Source organism: Archocentrus centrarchus, chromosome 2 (genome assembly GCF_007364275.1).
Source record: "Archocentrus centrarchus isolate MPI-CPG fArcCen1 chromosome 2, fArcCen1, whole genome shotgun sequence".
Classification (NCBI taxonomy): domain Eukaryota; kingdom Metazoa; phylum Chordata; class Actinopteri; order Cichliformes; family Cichlidae; genus Archocentrus; species Archocentrus centrarchus.
In genome coordinates this window covers 18,347,329-18,364,251 of record NC_044347.1, presented here as the reverse complement: position 1 = coordinate 18,364,251, position 16,923 = coordinate 18,347,329, and the positions used below count along the sequence as shown (strand labels likewise).

General features: G+C 40.3%; 2 protein-coding genes across 4 annotated transcripts; both read left to right on the top strand.

Moving 5' to 3' along the window:
• The first annotated feature begins 4,885 nt into the window (after positions 1-4,885).
• Positions 4,886-8,319, top strand: LOC115799052 (OX-2 membrane glycoprotein-like). 2 transcript variants are annotated; one of them, XR_004021520.1, is made up of 7 exons: positions 4,886-4,956; positions 5,269-5,358; positions 5,591-5,839; positions 6,017-6,337; positions 7,269-7,356; positions 7,449-7,673; positions 7,779-8,319. XR_004021520.1 is itself a non-coding variant. In XM_030755993.1 (6 exons), the coding sequence occupies exons 1-6, from the start codon at positions 4,917-4,919 to the stop codon at positions 7,501-7,503; spliced, it is 843 nt and encodes a 280-aa protein (XP_030611853.1). In that variant the 5' UTR covers positions 4,886-4,916; the 3' UTR covers positions 7,504-8,319. The 2 variants fall into 2 exon arrangements, 1 of the variants encoding a protein (XP_030611853.1); XM_030755993.1 differs by having other exon boundaries at positions 7,449-8,319.
• A 1,243-nt stretch (positions 8,320-9,562) lies between these two features.
• LOC115798982 (OX-2 membrane glycoprotein-like) lies at positions 9,563-16,484 on the top strand. Of its 2 annotated transcripts, none has more exons than XM_030755939.1 (7): positions 9,563-9,732; positions 10,628-10,966; positions 13,043-13,345; positions 13,429-13,467; positions 13,567-13,660; positions 13,740-13,793; positions 14,019-16,484. In XM_030755939.1, the coding sequence occupies exons 1-7, from the start codon at positions 9,678-9,680 to the stop codon at positions 14,143-14,145; spliced, it is 1,011 nt and encodes a 336-aa protein (XP_030611799.1). In that variant the 5' UTR covers positions 9,563-9,677; the 3' UTR covers positions 14,146-16,484. The 2 variants fall into 2 exon arrangements, with proteins under 2 accessions (XP_030611799.1, XP_030611798.1); XM_030755938.1 differs by having other exon boundaries at positions 13,043-13,351.
• The last annotated feature ends 439 nt before the right edge of the window (positions 16,485-16,923 follow it).

The window sequence follows — 16,923 nt, the reverse complement described above, 5'->3', positions numbered from 1 at the left end:
CAAACCATAAGTCCCTGGCTGTGCTTGGAGCGTCTCATTGCAGGCGTCTGCTGTCAGGTACTTCCCTGTTTTTCTTTCCACAGTAAGTCCCTGATTTCCTTTCAGCACCTATGATATAACATGCAGCGTGAATCAGAAAAATTGTTCTCTGTCCAATCTTAATGATTCATCTTGTAATCACGGCACAGTTTTCTGTGATGTTTAGATTGAAACTGATAATGAATCTTCTGTTGTTTTAAGTCCTGGGCATTACTACTAATCCTTTAAGAAATATTTGTTATTTGCATACTCTGGAGTACCCCCTGTGGAGAGCAGTTGGGTTCTTTCCTGTCATGTGACAACACATAAGAAACTTCCCTCTTTTTGTTATTCTGTAAACAAGATGCCATATCAGACCTCGGGAATGTGTGTTTGTTTACTTCTGTGTATTCATATAGAGGCTACAACAGCCAGAAGCCGGTTCTCACTCCTTCCTGCTGATGCATCAGTGAAGAATCCACTCAAGCAAAGACCCAGTGGAAGGAAATGTGCAGTTACTGTTTAGCTGAGGAGTCTTTTTCACATTTCCTAAAGATAAAGCCACATCTCAGCTTCAGACTTCCATAAGTGTATTGTCCTCAGGATGTGACTTACTGCATGGTGACAAGGTGGGTAATACCAGTTGGTAATACCAAGCAAGGCATCACAAAGCTGAAGAGCACAGAGTGTGATATTTTCCTAAAGTAAAACGAGCTTTAGCGAGAAATGCTACATGTCGTGTCTTTACCAGACACGACCATGGCTGCTGTGATGCTGAGGCTGAAGTGGAGCTCATTAAGATTTATAAGGCCGGAGTGACAGATCCACTGGTGGAAACACGAGTGCAGTAAATGTTTTCTGTCTGGCAGTAATCCAGCAATAACACATGCTGCTAAAACCATGAGTCATGCGTTTATTTTCTACAGTACCTTACAGTCCTACAGCCCCCTTATCTGGACAGTCTTTCCCAGCACTGGCTTGCATGTCACTTAAAACACACTGGAAGCACATATGTCACATATCACACATGCTTACCATCACCATTCAGTAACACATAACAGCAGAACCACAAACTCTGGGGACTTCTGCTTTTGGGAGTTTTTTTTTTTTGACCACTTGAGATTACTGGAGTTGGTGTAAAATGAGAAGAGAAGTACCGTAAACCTACAAATACTGGACCTCACAGCAGTCATCACAGTGTGAGGCAGCGTGTTTCAAATGACGTTAAAAGGATTTTGATGTAAAAAGAAAGAAACTAAACAATCATCCAACAGGACTTTTTTCTTTTTAGCCTAATTGATTTGCCAGCCTATTGCTGACATCATTTGACATGTGTCAGAGGAACTGGAATACAAATGTTTGTCCTTTTATACATATTTATTTGTGTAGATAGAAAAGTTTTGACTCACCTTCACATTCAGTGTTTTTCAATACTGAAGTAATCTGAAGTCATCCAGACTATGAAGGAATCATGCAGTAAACTTAAAAGTGTTAAACAAAACAAAATATCTAAAAAATATAAATTTTAGATTTTTCAGTGTAGGCACCTTTTGCTTTGATCACAGCTTTGCACATTCTTGGCATTTTCTCATTCAGCTTCATGAGGTAATCAACTGGAATGGTTTTCCAACAGTCATGAAGGCGTTCCCAGAAATTCTGAGCACTTGTTTGCTGCTTTGCCTTCACTCTGTGGTCCAACTCATCCCAAAGCATCTCAGTTGGGTTTAGATCAGGTGGTTGTAGAGGCCAGGTCATCTGACGCAACACTCCATCACGCTCTTTCTCTGTGTGTTTGAGGTCACTGTCCCGTTGAAAAACAAATGATGAGCCCACTAAGCACCATTCTCTTCCTCTTGTTGTTCTTCCTTAGAAGTGGCTTCTTTGTAGCAATGAGCCATAAAGTCCAGATTCACACAGTCTTCTCTGAACAGTTCATGTTGAGATGTGTGTGTTCCTTGAACTCTGTGAAGCATTTAGGTGGGCTCTTATCTGGGGGGCTGTTAACCTGCAGTTTCTGAGGCTGGTAACTCTGATTAACTTATCTTGAGCAACAGAGGGAACTCTTGGTTTTCCTTTCCTGGGGCGGTCCTGAGGAGAGCCAGTTTCATCATTAATGGTCTTTGTGACTACACTTGAGGATTCTTTCAAAGTTCTTGAAATTTTTCAGATTGACTGACCTTTATTTCTTCAAGTAATGATGGACTTTCTTTACTTAGTTGAGTAGTTCTTGCCTATATATGGATTGGAACATAACTTTAATAGGGCTATTCACTGTATACCAACTGTGCCTCTTCACATCCCAACTGATGGTCTCAAACACATTAAACGGGCAGGAAATTCATTAAATTAACTCTCGACAAGGCACAGCTGTTAACTGAAAGCCATTCCAGGTCACTACCTCATAAAGCCGACTGAGAAAATGTGCAAAGCTGTCATCTAAGCAAGAGGAGCATACTTTGAAGAATCTAAAATATGAAACAGACTCTGCTTTGTTTAACACTTTTAAGTTTACTAAATAATTCCATATGTATTCATATTTGGATGACTTTAATATTAATTTACAATGCAGACAATTTTTAAATAATGAAAAAATCACAGAATTAGAAGGTATTTCCAAACTTTTGACTGATATGCTACTTCATCTTTTTTTCTATCGCTCATGCTACACCAGTCTCTGTTATCAAACTACTTACAGCCTTTTACAATCAAGCTGCAAAAGTTCTGGACAAGATTGGAAAACAATATAACAATAAAATGCATAATTAATCAGGTAAAATATTAACTCAGAAAATTATTTCATTCTCCAAGCGTAGCCTTACTTGTGATTCTTTCCAAAAGTACAAAGGGAAGCAGAGCCTTCAACTATCAGGTTCCTCTCCTGTTCAGGTTCAATAGTCAGACAACATCTCTACATTTTATGCTTTTGCAAGATATGTGAGGTGAAACTATTAGAGCCTATGATGTAGCCTGTGCATGTGACTGTTTGCAGCATTTTTATCCATGTAGATATGTTTCTAGGGAGGTGCACATGAGGTTATGGCACAGGTTTGGGAGTAGGTATTTCAGAAGGGTCAGCTATAGATTTCAGTATCCATAATGGAAGGCTACGCCCAGATGTATATCTGTGTTCAGGGTCTCTCCTGGTCAGGGCCTGGTCAGCTTATAAAGTTAAGACAGCGTCCGCTGACCCTGAACTGTCCCTCAGTTATGCTGCCATAGACTCATGCTGCTGTCTCCTTTTGTGCACCATAGTTCGTCTTTTGTCCTGTTTTGTCCCTGAGCCTGGTTCTGCTGAAGGTCTCTTCCTGTTAAATGGGAGTTCTTCCTTCCCACTGTGGCCTAGTTCTCGCTCACAGGGGATCGTCAGATTATTGGGGTTCTCGCTCTAATATTTCTGTGTAGGTTCTCAATCATTCAGGATATTGTCATCTTGAGCACTTGAAAAGAAGGCAGATGGACTTCTATGTTTTTTTTGAAGATGTTTTGCCTCTCAGGCTTCTTCAGTTCTAGACCAACTGGTGGAGAGTTCCAGGTAATAAACCCCTAGTGGGAGCTGTCCCACAGGACATGGTCCTGAGAGCCATAACCCACTATTGATCATGCAAGACGTCACATGAGCCAAGTGGTGGAAAAAAGGTGTTGGTCATTCCTGTCATTAAGGCTGACCCATAAAATCTCAGAGAAACTGCCCCATCCCACCATAATCCACGCTATGGAGGTCACTAAGGCAGTGTGTGAATGCTTGTGCAGCGGGGCTGAAATGACCAGGAAAGAATATTAGGACTACATTGCTGGTGGCTGATAGCTGGCTGTAAGCCACCACCTCTGTTCAACAATGTTCATTCACAGTGGCCTGAAAATGGCCTTCTTACTCCTTTCTCAAACCATCTGTCTTTTCTGCCAAAATGTGAACACCGGCATCCCTGAAAGAGCGTCCTGGCTCTTTAAAATGCTGGTGTGCAGCTGTGTCTTGTCCTGTTCTTCAATATTGTACCATCCTCAGCTTAAAATTGTTACAGTGGTTTTAGATGGTTGTTGTTGTGAACTGGTGTTATCACTGGAGATCACATTAGTCATGTTGGTAAACCTTATCAAACTCAACATCAGTTTCAGGTGGCTACGTCACCTGAAAAAAAAAAAAAAGAAGCACAAGGTAAGGATGACTAAATATAAAATATTTCAAAAGCTCAAAAGTCAAACGTGCAAAGAAAAATCCAAAATAGCCAAAAGTTTTGAAAAGCTGTTTATGTCTATTACAGACACCAATGAGTTTGTAAAAGTTGAGCGATGTTATGGACTTCTATCAACAACAATGAACTGGTTAGAGCTTTTCAAGTGGCACAGCTGATGGATTTCCAGATTAATTTGTGAATGAAAGAGAACTTTGATTCCAAAGATTTGAGCCATTAACTGAAAAAGAACTGTGATTTTACTGGCAAATGAATGGGAAGAAATGAATGTTTAAGTGTTGGGCTGAGATTGTTTATTGTGAGTAAAAAAGTAAATTGAATAGAATGAAAATGTGTAAATACATGTGTGTTCATTTATTGATTTTATTTACATTTCTTTTTAACAGCTTTTTTTTTTTTTTTTTGCCAACAGTAACCCTCAAAAACTGCGCCTCATTAACAGGACTGATAAAGCACACAGTGTATTTGACTACATTTTAAAATGTATTTTGTTGTTTTGTAAAAATGTATCCAAACACTGTTTAGTTTATGAAAAGCTTGTTATCCAATGAAATAAAACCAAAATCCTAATATCATGGTCTCTTTGCCTTACAGCATTATTTAATTGTTCTAAGAATCAATCAAGGAAAATCCCCTTTCATTCTGAGCCTATATAAAGAGCGCACACACAAAGTGAAAGTATACTGAGTCCACAGCAGTGAAGCAAAAATGTTCCTCCTCCTGATTGCTATTTGTTGGCTGTCTCAAGGTAACTAAGCTATATTCTTATTATTTTTAATAATCCTGCCTTTTTATTGCTTTATCATTCAGCTTATATTAAATGTACCTCTAGGTTGTAGGATAAAATATATCGCACTAATTAAAGATATCTATATAAATTTTACTGTAAATGCGAAAAATACATTAATTTAAAATATATAAATTTGATACAATTTGCAGCTTATAGAACAGCTTAGCTGCAAATGCTGTTCATTTTAATCCATAACTGAATAGCATAAGAGCGTATTTATTTATTTTGTGAGTCTGCACTTTATTACATTCAGCTGTAATTTACTTTCAGCCTCGACTTCACACATCACTCTACATGGAAATAATGTAGCTGAGTATGGCGGCGAGGCGCGTTACAAGTGCGCACTATCAAACTCCTCAGGTGCGTTATTTTATTTATTTTTTTTATTCATTATATCATTTAATCATGCAGCTGTTGTCCTCTCTGTAATATCACCCAAAACCTCTCGCCCAGATCTTAATTTCGCTTTCCTGGCTTTGAGCAGCTGCTGTTATCCAGAAGATCTGATAAATATAATCGACTCTGTTTGAAAATGACTGCTTAATGGATTAAAAGCTGCTTACCGGATTACTTATTTTTCGATTTCCGGCAGGTGTGCTTCAGGTCACGTGGCAAAGGATTGTCCAGGGCGTAATGGATAGCATGGCAACCTACAGTGAGCGCTTTGGCCGGGAAGTAACCAAGCCTTACCGTGGAAAACTGCTTTTGACGGAAGCGTCTTTCAGCTCCGCGTCCATCACGCTAATGAATCTAACATGGAAAGATGAAACCTGCTACATCTGCTCTTTTAATATTTTTCCCGATGGCTCCAAAATGAGACAGACTTGCCTCAAAGTGCAAGGTAGATGCATATGAACAAACACAACAAACTTTTAAATTGTGAGAGTCATAATTTAAAGAAAAACTAGAGCCTGCTTTAAAAAGAAACATGATGTTTGGCTGACCTTTATTGTTATGTTACATTTGACATTCAGCTGGCCGCAGTTCTCAGACTGATAAGTTTCGTTTGTCCATAAAGGAATATCAGAGGTGAAAACAATGAACCACACTCTCAGCGGTGGAGACGGGAAGGATAGTGAAATTGTGTTTAGCTGCTCCGCTACAGGGAAACCAGCTCCGACCATAGAGTGGAACATTTCAGCGGATACCTCCCTATCAGACCAACCGCACTCCGTGATAGTAACAAACAGCGACCACACCTTCACCACCAGCAGGAACGTAACCGTGAAAGTGGCTCCTGGAAGGAGTGGATACGTGGATTGCGTGCTGAACCGTGGAAAGCTGGGAGAGAGGACCGAGAGGATCCCGTTCTCTTATGGGGAAGCAGAGCGTACTACATGTGAGTCATCTTATGTGTAACGCTGCAGGTTTACCGTAATGTTTTGGCACCAAAGGTAGCATCTCAAAATGTTTTTTCTAGTAAGTGAACGTGCACAGGGAATTCCTCTGCTCGTCCTGATCAAGTGGAGGTTCAGTTTACAGAAAACGTCCATGAGACTCTTTCCAAATAATGCTTGGTAACAGGAAGTTAAAGAGGGAAATAAAGGAGTAATGAGTCTTGGCTGTGCTTGTTTAGAAAGTGGTGCAGGTAGGCGGTCCCAGGGCTGATCTGGTTCTGATATCAGCTTCCTCGCACGTTCCCATCAGTGGGTGGTTCGGGCCGTCACTGACTCACAGTGATGCTATTCATTCACCACAGCCTCACCAAAGTGCCATATTTGGATTTAAACTATGCTATTTAATGCACCAAATTTATGTGTTTAAGAGCTAAAAAAAAAAAAAAAAAAAAAAAAACTCACGAAACTCTGTATTTATTATCACTCATATCATCCTTCTGTTCACTATACCAGGAGTAACTTGGAATTCCCCGAATTCCAAGTTATTTAATTTCCTGCTTACTTGAACAAAGACATACACTGTTACATTGTGGCTATCGAGGGAGAGAATTCAAAGCAGTGTTGTATGACGAAGATACCAAATAAACATGAGTAAGACTGAAGCTGTGCGTCAGCTGATGATTTCAGTACGGCGACGCCTTCAGTTTCACTTCTGACCCAGTTTCAGCTTAGAGTAAAAGCCTGTGTCACGATGCGGTGAGCTGCGCTGTGCTGATGAACAGCGGCTCCCCGGGGAGGTCATCTGACAGATGGTGACAAATTAATTGTTTAACAGTAAAAGTGCTGCCATGTAAATCCCCCCCTTCCTCTTTCGGAGAAACGTCAGTCATTTTGTTTTCCGGAACAAACTAACCAGGTGCTGTTTCTGTCCAGGGGAAAGAGCGGTTCCGTCGGTGATCGTTTTTGTCGCTGTCGTTGGGGTTGTTTCCAGCATTGCTGCTGTCTTTTTGATGAGAAGAAGGTGGGTTGTTTTATAATGTGCGAGATATTTTCGTCGCAGTAAATTCAAACACGGTGTGATAACTTGTTTTTTTATTTTTCTCTTTCTGGCAGGTCAAAGAAAAGGGAAGAATACAGGTCTGCCACAGAAGCATTACAAACAGCTTAGGGATTTTTGTTTTGTTTTGTTTTGTTTTTTACATATGAAATGTGAATTAAGCTAAAGCTTTGGCAGGTAGGTTTTAACGTAGGAAAGAGCGCACCTGTCCATTGCCATTTCTTGAGAGCTGCAGTACTCAGCACTTTAACTGCATGGAGCTTCGGCACCAGACTCTGAATGTAAAAATAATAAATAAATAAAATCAGAATATCAAGGAGAAATAGTGATGCAAAACCTCTTGGATCGGATAGAAATGTGATTTTTTTTTTTTATTTTTTTCATAGTCGCAGGCGGAAGTTTTAAGCAGTAAACCTCAGTGTTGTGCAAAGCTCGAGGACTGCAATGCGGTGCTGTGGTTCCCTGTTTTCTTTAAGCATAGCGATCACGATGTGACCATCTCACACTGGAGTTTTAGTGCCATCTAGTGGACTCAAAAAAAAGAGTAAATGCAGTGGTCCACATGGAGCAAATACCTCAAATATAAGCGATGCTTATCTCTAAACGTGTTACTTAATGTGTTTAGTAAATTTTCACATGCAGTTTGGCACTTTTCCATCAGTTTGCACGTCAGTGTTTGTAATTCTGATATATGTATATATATTTTTTTTCCTTAGTAATGCAGCGCACTCAGTGGACACACACGTGCTAGCACCTAACGTAAATGTATATTTCAGATTCTGCCAGTTTTAACTGGAGTTAAATACATGTGAGTGGTAACGTCTTAATTATTTGTGTGAAATATTTATGCTGATGCATTTTAAATAATTTATTGTCTCTTCCCATTTATTTAATATTGTTGAGCGAATTAAATATGTCTAAATGTTGTGTGATTTCATTTGTACAATGTTGTTTAGTTTTCAGTATGATGATAAAATAGGTCGATTTTGTTGCTTGAATGGGCTTCAGTTTACAACACGATGTACAGCTGCTCTGGGATCCTCATGATAAACATACAACTGACAAACCTTAAAAAAATATCGTTTATCTTTCTTTTTTCTGTATGAACCTGTCATGAAGCGTTTGAGACTAGGTTAATTATAATTAGCGAAAACAGAAGAAACAAAGTAGCCAGTCTGATGTACAAGCACCAAAAACGATTATTATGATTATTAGTAGTATTAGCAGTAATAAAAGATTAATTAATCGTACAGAGCAGCGTGGTGGGCTGTACCATTGCGATGAGAGGGGGGGAAACCAGGCTTCACGAGCTGTTTGTATCATATTTAGAGTGGTAATTAGCGATAATTTGCGTGTATAATAACAGTCTTTTATTATATATTAGTAATAATGTAAACATATTTTTTTATCTTAGGATTGTGGCTTAGTTGTGTTTAGTACAGTTCAGGGTTGGGTCACAGAGGTCTCAATAGTACGCTTAGGTTAAGAGGGAAAGGTAATGAGTTATGTACTTGTGATTGATTGTTATCATTGTATGGATTAATAATCAATGCTCAGTCGGCAATAAAATAGCCATGGTCAAACATTAAATAATTCATTTGAAAAAGAATAAGTTCATAAATGATGTAAAATGCCTCAGTGGAACCCATAAGAATATACGTCATGTTTCAATCTGTGATCGACTTGTTGAGCCTTTTTTTTTTTTGGGATGTGATTGATTGGTTATGCCTTCGGCTGCTGGACGGGGGCGCTTCGGTCGCGATGCTCTCAATGAAGCTGCTGAAAGGGAAGCATTGCGTCCGAGCATCTTTATTGATTTACCCCCCCTTTTCAGGGTGTAGTGTCAAGTACAAGTGGATGTAAACCATGTGTTATTTAGCTGCAGTAAATACACAGAGTATAGACGTCTATGGTAAGAAAGGCAGTCAGGGAATGGAATAAGATAAGATACAAACAAAAAGAAGTCCAGTCGCCTTTTTCAAGCTCCAGAGACTACTATGACCTGGATGACTGAGAATCTACACAGACAAGATAAGATACACTTTAATGATTCTTCAAGAAGAAAGGATGCAGAGTGACAGACTTAAATCTTTGCTCATTTTTCTTAATGAGACAGATTTAATTAAAAGCATCATGTTTTTACAAGAAGGCAAAGCCTGCAGCGCCCCTTTACACACTCCTGTACAGTAGGTGGCGCTATGCACCAAATAGTTGTCACCCACCATTAACAAGAACAAGAAGTACAGTTCAGTTTAAAATGTTTGGCGCTATAGTGTGTAAATACGATGCAACATCTTAGACTTATTATCGCCATTTTTATTTCTGGAATCTTTGACAAAGGTGAGAAAAAACTGTGTTAACACAACGACATATGTGTATGTGACAATGCGCGAGTTAGGCTTTTTATACAGAGATGGGAAATGTGTTTTCATTTTTTCCTCCAGTATGCGACTCCTTTCAGAAGCAGAGAATGATCATCGAGGTGAACCAGCAGTTTAGATACTGCAGCGGTGCAGCTGAGTGTTTAAGAGGGAGGCAGATCTGTTTATGTAGACCGACCGGAGCGCATCGATCACTTTGACATGTGGGTTTCTAAGGCCGTGTACCCACAGTGGCAAACTCACACTCTGAGTCCGTCACAAGTCAGCAAAAATGATCAAATGTTTGAGTGACTTTAAGAACAGACAGCAAAGTGTGCTCTCTGCTCAGGTCCGCTCCTCCCTCACATTCAACAACCAGCACCGTAGAAGAAGTCAGCAACCCAAACGAACAAAGCAGCTCTCAGAGCCACACACACATGATCTGAGCTACCGCTGATTTTTGCTCGTGATTGTTTTATCTCGCGTGACTTTTAAAATAAATATAATCCAAACATGATGACAGAACACAACTGAACCTAATGAGGAGCGCATTGATGACGTATTACATTTCAGTAGCTTATGGCAAAACTTACACTGTTACTTTAATACTAATAAACACATTTGATATACTGGAAGTACTTGATTGATATATAGCATGTCATAAATAATAAAAAACTTTAATGACAATATAAAGTATCAGAGTTACCAAGAGTGAAACTCCTACTCTGTATGTCAGCTCACTTGGCTCAGAAAGGTGGTAAATGTGGTATGACATGCCAGCAGTGTGAGAGCTGGCAACCCTGAACTTTCTATGTATGTTCAACTTCTAATAGAACACTGAATGCTCCTCACACCTTGAACTGTGTCTCCTGCAGCTCTAACAGCAGTGATCCAAACACAGCAGACTGTGCTGGCAGCAGTGGGAGAAGATGCTGAATTCAGCTGTCAGCTCTTGGAGGCTAAAGACGTCCTTCAGGTCACATGGCAGAAAATCTCAGGTGATGGAGGGGAGAACGTTGCCACCTACAACAAGTACTTTGGTCAGAGAGTGAATGATGGATTTACAGATAAATTTAAGTTTAAATATACTGGACTACAGAACTGCTCCATAGTCATCAGGAATGTGGTGGAGCAGGATGAAGCCTGCTATCACTGTCTGTTTAACACTTATCCTGAAGGCTCCTTCATTGGTAAACCCTGCCTCCAAGTCTATGGTAAGGACTTTTACCTTCTTTAACCAACAACAGGAGAGTCAACTCATCCCAACTTTTCTTGTCAAATGTTTAATATATACACAGTAGCTAAAATATTTATATTACGGTATAGCGAGAGATTATTTACAATGTTATTGTGCAGCAGTTTATGGGGTGAGGGAGAGGAGAAGCTTATGTGCTGCAGATATTTTACAGCTGCTTATGTTGGTGTAGTATCAGCAATGTAGTACTTGTAAAAATAAAAAAGTAAAGGGAAGTAAAGTGGCTGGTGCAGGGGGATATGGTGAATGTGTGTGTCTGGAGGTGGAGGGGCAGCAGATTACAATCTAGTGTCCTGGGTAGCAGAGGGGAGAGAGCTCAGCTTCCTGACAGCCAGGATGAAGAACCTGTTACTCAGTCTAGTGGAGGAGGCCTGAAGGCTCCTGAACCTCTTCCCTGATGGAAGGAGACTGAAGAGGCTGGATGAGGGGTGGGTGGGGTCATCCACAATGCTGCTGCACTGCGGGCGAGGCCGGTGTTGTATAGACCCTTTTACTGTTTGTAAACAATGATGACGTAGGCAGCGATGCGCGCGCATTTTGGAAACGGAAATACGGCGGAGTTCAGTAGCATTTCAGTCTATGAGAAGAGATTATCAACGAATGATCATGAAAACTACCTGCAAAAATTAATTTTGAACACCAGCAACCGACTCTGATCTCTGTGGTAAGTTAGCAAGTGGCCCAGTATCCGTGGGCGGATATATACGTGTATTTGGTGGAGAAACCCAGCGTATACACTGGAGAGAAGTTGCAGCACATAAGTCACTGGATGCTTACAATTATGTTGTTTGCGGCCGTGTACCGAACGCCAAATATCATGACACAGACTCGGAGTTTTGTGTCTTGAAGGCAGAAGTTGTTCCATGTCAAAGACAAGGAAACAGGAGCGCTGTGTATGAGGCTCAGATGTAGTTCTCTCAGGTCAGAGAACTACATCCTCACAGCAGATTGTACCTGCATGGCAGCATGAGTACTTCGTCAAACTGCTTTTCTAGCTTGTTAAGAGTTTTCCGACTGCAGATATTATTGATTTACAATGAAAACAAATATATATACTGTTCCAGTCACACTGTGAGACACGCTCAACCACTCATATGTGAGTCTGCACAGACTTTTGACTGGCACTGCTTTTTGTAATCTATAGTGCGATTAAATATTAATTTAAAAATCAGGACTCCCTGAGTCCAGCGATGCCTCACCTGTACATAGCCAGCCACACTACAGTTTAAAAGCCAAACAGCCTACCAGCTGATACTGTTTACTTTAGATACCTGACATCCCGATATAAACAACGGAAGATAAATAACTTTACCTGATATAAAATGGACGCTTCAAACGTGAGCATTTCTGATCGTGTCCTCAGTCCAATTTTTATCAGTACATTTGATAGCTTGCAACCACAGACACCTCCGTTTTCTCTCAAACAGCTGTGATCCCGTGGGATTCGGTACAACTTCAGTCCAGTTTTGGTATTAAAGAAATTCTGACAGCCAAACACGCTTGATGCTGATATTGCTTTTAAATCAGGTTTAAACGCTGTGAAGACTCGTTGTTCTTATTGATTTGAATGGAGCAGCAGTTCACTTCCGTTGCCAAAATGTGCGCACATCCTTTGATGATGTAGGCTGTAAAAGGGTCTATATACCTCCAAAGTGGGAGGGGAGTGGGATGCGGATTAACTTTTCAGCAGCCTTCGCTATGCACTGTGGAGTCTTCTGTTTGGAGGCTGTTAAGCTTCCAAACAGTGATGCAGCGGGTTAGGATACCTGCAGTGCTGCAGAATTGGTGGTCCAGGGGAGGTCGTGATGCCTGATATGTGCTCACCCAGAAATTTGGTGCTACTCACCCTTGCAACTCTAGAACCTTTGATCATTATAGGAGGGTGTTGGGTGTGTGAGCTTCTAAAATCAATGACCATCTCCTTTGGGAGAAGTTGTTGTCTCTGCACTACGTGGCCAGTGAAACAAACAGTGGACATAAATGTGTTAGAAGCTGGTGTCTCTGTGAGAACATGTTGATTCTTCCTCCTTCTCAGAGCTGCATGAACCTGTTCTTGATGTCAGAGAGTCAAACTCTCCTGCAGAGTGGGTTGTTTCCTGTTCAGCCACTGGTCGACCTGCTCCCACTGTGACACTCAGTGTCTCACAACACCACCTCAACTTCTCCCAGTACAACACTGTCAGTGTGTCCAACACCAACGCTACATTCACTGTCACCACTACAGCTGTGCTCTCAGGTTCACGGAGAAACAGCACACAGGTGGGATGTGCAGCACGAGTGCTCTCTGCTCCTCAGATAGAGGTCATTCAGGTCATTCCTGAGGATGATGATGATGATGGTGATGGTGAGAAATTCTTTCAAAGTCATTGATTCATAAATTGATGATTACTCTGTGATTCTAATGTTTGGGTTCATTTTCAGGTTTGGATGAGAAATCAGGATCTAATCACAGAAGTTTAGGTTTGTTAATATTTGTATGTTTTAAAGTCAGTTTTCCTGTTCAGTCTTTCTCTTTTTATAGGTGTTATTTCATTGTTTTGTCTCCTGTGTTTCTCAAAGGAATCAGGATTTTAGTCATTCTGTCCTCTGTGTTGTTGGTTGTCTGTGTTGCTGCTCTCATGTTTGTCCTGCACAGACAGAAATCTCAGAGCAGGTACTCGTCTTAAACAGTTTCTCCTTTTGGTTCAGCTGATAAATGTTTGTGCAGCTTTAACTGTTCTTAAATCTTTCAGTCTGGCTCACAGGGAGCTCCAGATGAATGAAACTATGAGCAGAGACACTCAGGAGTAAGTCACGCTTTATCTTTTCATTTTAGACTTGGAAAGTTATTTAAAACTTTTTCTCTTTGATAATCTGTGATATTTAAAATCTTCTAACTTTCCTCTAGAGTTCATTCTTCTACTTCCTTTCTAATCTGATGTTTGCTGCACATGTCAACCAACTCTGATGCATATCTCTTTTTGCTCTCTAAGCTGTTAATATTAAGAGTGTTATTTGGTTTTTATTTTAAGGATTGTAACTCCTCCTGTTAACCGAAGTGAAAATCAGCTCAAAAAGCGGACGCCTCCTGAGAGTCACCAACCAAACCATGATCCAGGACTTTCACCTTCACCAACACAAAGACTCACTTTTAAATAATGTGGACTTTCTTTTGTTTTTTGCAGCTGTGGTGTCTTTCCTGAAGACATTAAAAAAAGACACTAGCTATTATTGATCTCAGTTAAGCCTTCAAATAGTTCTGAGTCAGGATTAACTAGTGCTGCAACTATGAATTATTTTAGTAATCGATCACGATTCGTTCTTGTAGCTACAGCTGAAGTAAAATAAAAAAAAATAACAGCTGAAATTCTCAACACAGTCAGTGCAACACGCACACACGGCAAAGAGCAGTGGAGGTGTGGAAAGAAACGTGTCAGTGATGATACACTCGGTCGCAGCGACAGAGAAGTTTAATGGTGCTAATGTGGATGAAACAATCTGCTTACACGGAGGCACCTGAGCTGCAGAGTTTAAACGAAGCAACAAATTTGTGTCGAGGATTTTTTATAATCAAATTATTGGAATTACTTGAATCGTTGCAGCCTTAGTCTTAGCGGGTTTTAATCACTGTGGAAAGTGTTCATGTAAAGCTGAAGTGCATGTGTTCACTTCCACATACTTTAGTTCTCAGCCTGCGTGCCCTCTTTGTCTTTGAAAAACAAATTTATGGACTTATTAATTTATACAACACTGATGTTTCTCTTGAGTGAAAATGTGCTTGAATGGTTCAAACAGGGAAACACTTTTTACCACAGACCTCACTAACAGCTCAGCGTGGCTGTCACAGTACAGGAGGATGGATTGATTATTGGAGATGTTTCAGTTATAGAATTGGTGCAAGCCAATAGTACATGCACCACCTTTGAGCTGACAGCTGTTACTTTAAAATGTTTCTCAGTCTTTGCTTCAAAGGCTGAGGGAACTTGGATGCTAAAAATGTTTCCGTTACTTTGATTTTAATTAATTGTTGGATGCAGCTGAAGTGTGTTGTACAGTATTACTGAATAAAGTCTTGAATTATATCCAAGACTTCATTCAACAATACGGAATGATTTTAATGTAGGCATTGTGTATTTGAGACAGCAGGTACTGAAGGTAGGTCACTGAGGTAGTTCCTTGGTGGCAGGGCCCCGTGAGGTGGATGAGAATCGCCCTGAGTTCCTGAAGGCCCTGGATGTTGTATGACTGTCTTGGTTGGCATGTCTCTGCAACGTTGTGACTGGGGTGGTATTTCCCATCTTCAAGAAGGGGGACTGGAGGGTGTGCTCAGACTATTGGGGGAATTACACTCCTCCGCCTCCCCAGAAAGCTCTATGCCAGGGTGCTGGAAAGGAGAGTTTATTTGTTATTCAGACCTCAGCTTCCAGAGGAACAATGTGGTTTTCATCCTGTTCGCAGAACACTGGACCAGCTCATTATCCTCTCAATAATATTCAGGTGTGTGGGCATTTGCCCATCCAGTATACATGTGTTTTGTGGACCCGGAGAAGTCATTCAAACATTGGTTCGTTAGTCGTGAAGAGAGCTGAGTGTAAAAGCAAAGCTGTCGACTTACTGGTTGATCTACGTCCCTACCCTCACCTCTGGTCATGAGCTTTGGGCAGTTACTGAAAGCACAAGATCACAAATACAAGCAAGAGAAATGAGGTTCCTCCGAAGGGTGAGGGTGCTCCTCCATATCGAAAAGGCCCCTGTTGAGGTAGTTCGTTCATCTGACTAGGATGTCTCCCGGGTGCTTCTTGGTTGAGGTGTTCTAGGCATGTCCTACTGAGAGGACGCCCTGGGGCAAACCAGGACATGCTGGAGAGATTATATCTCTTGCCTGGCCTGGGAACGCCTTGGTGATTCTCTGGATAAGCTGGAGGAGGTAGATGGGGAGAGGGAGGCAATATACGTGGGGGAAAAAAAATGGATGTTGACAGAGCTTTTGCCTAAATGTGTAACTCTTAAGCAATTCAGTAACAACAGTCAAATGAGAAAACTCAAATGTATTCAGACAGATTTACTGATTATTTATGTGTTTCTCAGATTTTCTGTTTTAGAAAGTGGTGTTAAAGTTTGACAAAAACAATTACTGTTAAACAGAAACATTCTTAAAACATGAATTCTTTTTAATGTTTTGTGCATTGATGTTTTCTTATTAACACTGTGAATTTTCCTGTTTACATTTTCATCTATTTTTTACGTTTGACAACATTCAAGAAATTAAAAGTTGGTTATAAAAATTAATGCGTATTTTGGCAGTTCTGAGTTACTTTAAGATTGATAAACGTGAGATCTTTGATGGAAAATCAGTAGGTGTAACTAACATGAAACTCAGGTTCATGTAAAAACAGCACACAGGCGAGATCTACCGTACGAGTGCTCTCCCTTCCTCAGATAGAGTTGATTGTGATGATTCTTGAGATCAAATATATGCCAGCTAATGTTGGTGAGAAACTCAACATTACAGATTTATGATTAATTTGTCATGCTGGAGTTTGTATTTATTTTTCTCAAGGTTGCAATATTCAGTGGATTGTACAGTACCAGTCAAAAGATTGAACACACTGAGTGCTCAAACTTTTGGAAGCCCCTGACTGATTGGTCACTACATCGCGGTTCACTTATTGCAGCTTCACTGTATTGCAGGTTTTTAATAAGTACATATATATCTAATTCTGTATCGTGGATTTTTCACTGTATTTTTTGGGTTTTGCAGTATATGGGTATTTATAAAATATTTGATGTAATATTTTTTCCATAAAAAATGGTAATTCAAACATAATAAAAGAATATTAAATCGAAATAAACCATAATGGAAACGCACTACTGTACGCCACTGCCGCTTGGACAAGTTTGCCAATGTGAGATTGTACATGGCACACTATTGGCTGA

Coding starts and splice junctions, on each gene's coding strand:
- LOC115799052 (XM_030755993.1), top strand. CDS start 4,917: ATGTTCCTCCTCCTGATTGCTATTTGTTGGCTGTCTCAAG. Junction 6,338..7,268: donor GGAAGCAGAGCGTACTACAT/GTGAGTCATCTT, acceptor GTTTCTGTCCAG/GGGAAAGAGCGGTTCCGTCG. Junction 7,357..7,448: donor GTCTTTTTGATGAGAAGAAG/GTGGGTTGTTTT, acceptor TCTTTCTGGCAG/GTCAAAGAAAAGGGAAGAAT.
- LOC115798982 (XM_030755938.1), top strand. CDS start 9,678: ATGCAACATCTTAGACTTATTATCGCCATTTTTATTTCTGGAATCTTT. Junction 13,661..13,739: donor AGACAGAAATCTCAGAGCAG/GTACTCGTCTTA, acceptor TAAATCTTTCAG/TCTGGCTCACAGGGAGCTCC. Junction 13,794..14,018: donor ATGAGCAGAGACACTCAGGA/GTAAGTCACGCT, acceptor TTTTATTTTAAG/GATTGTAACTCCTCCTGTTA.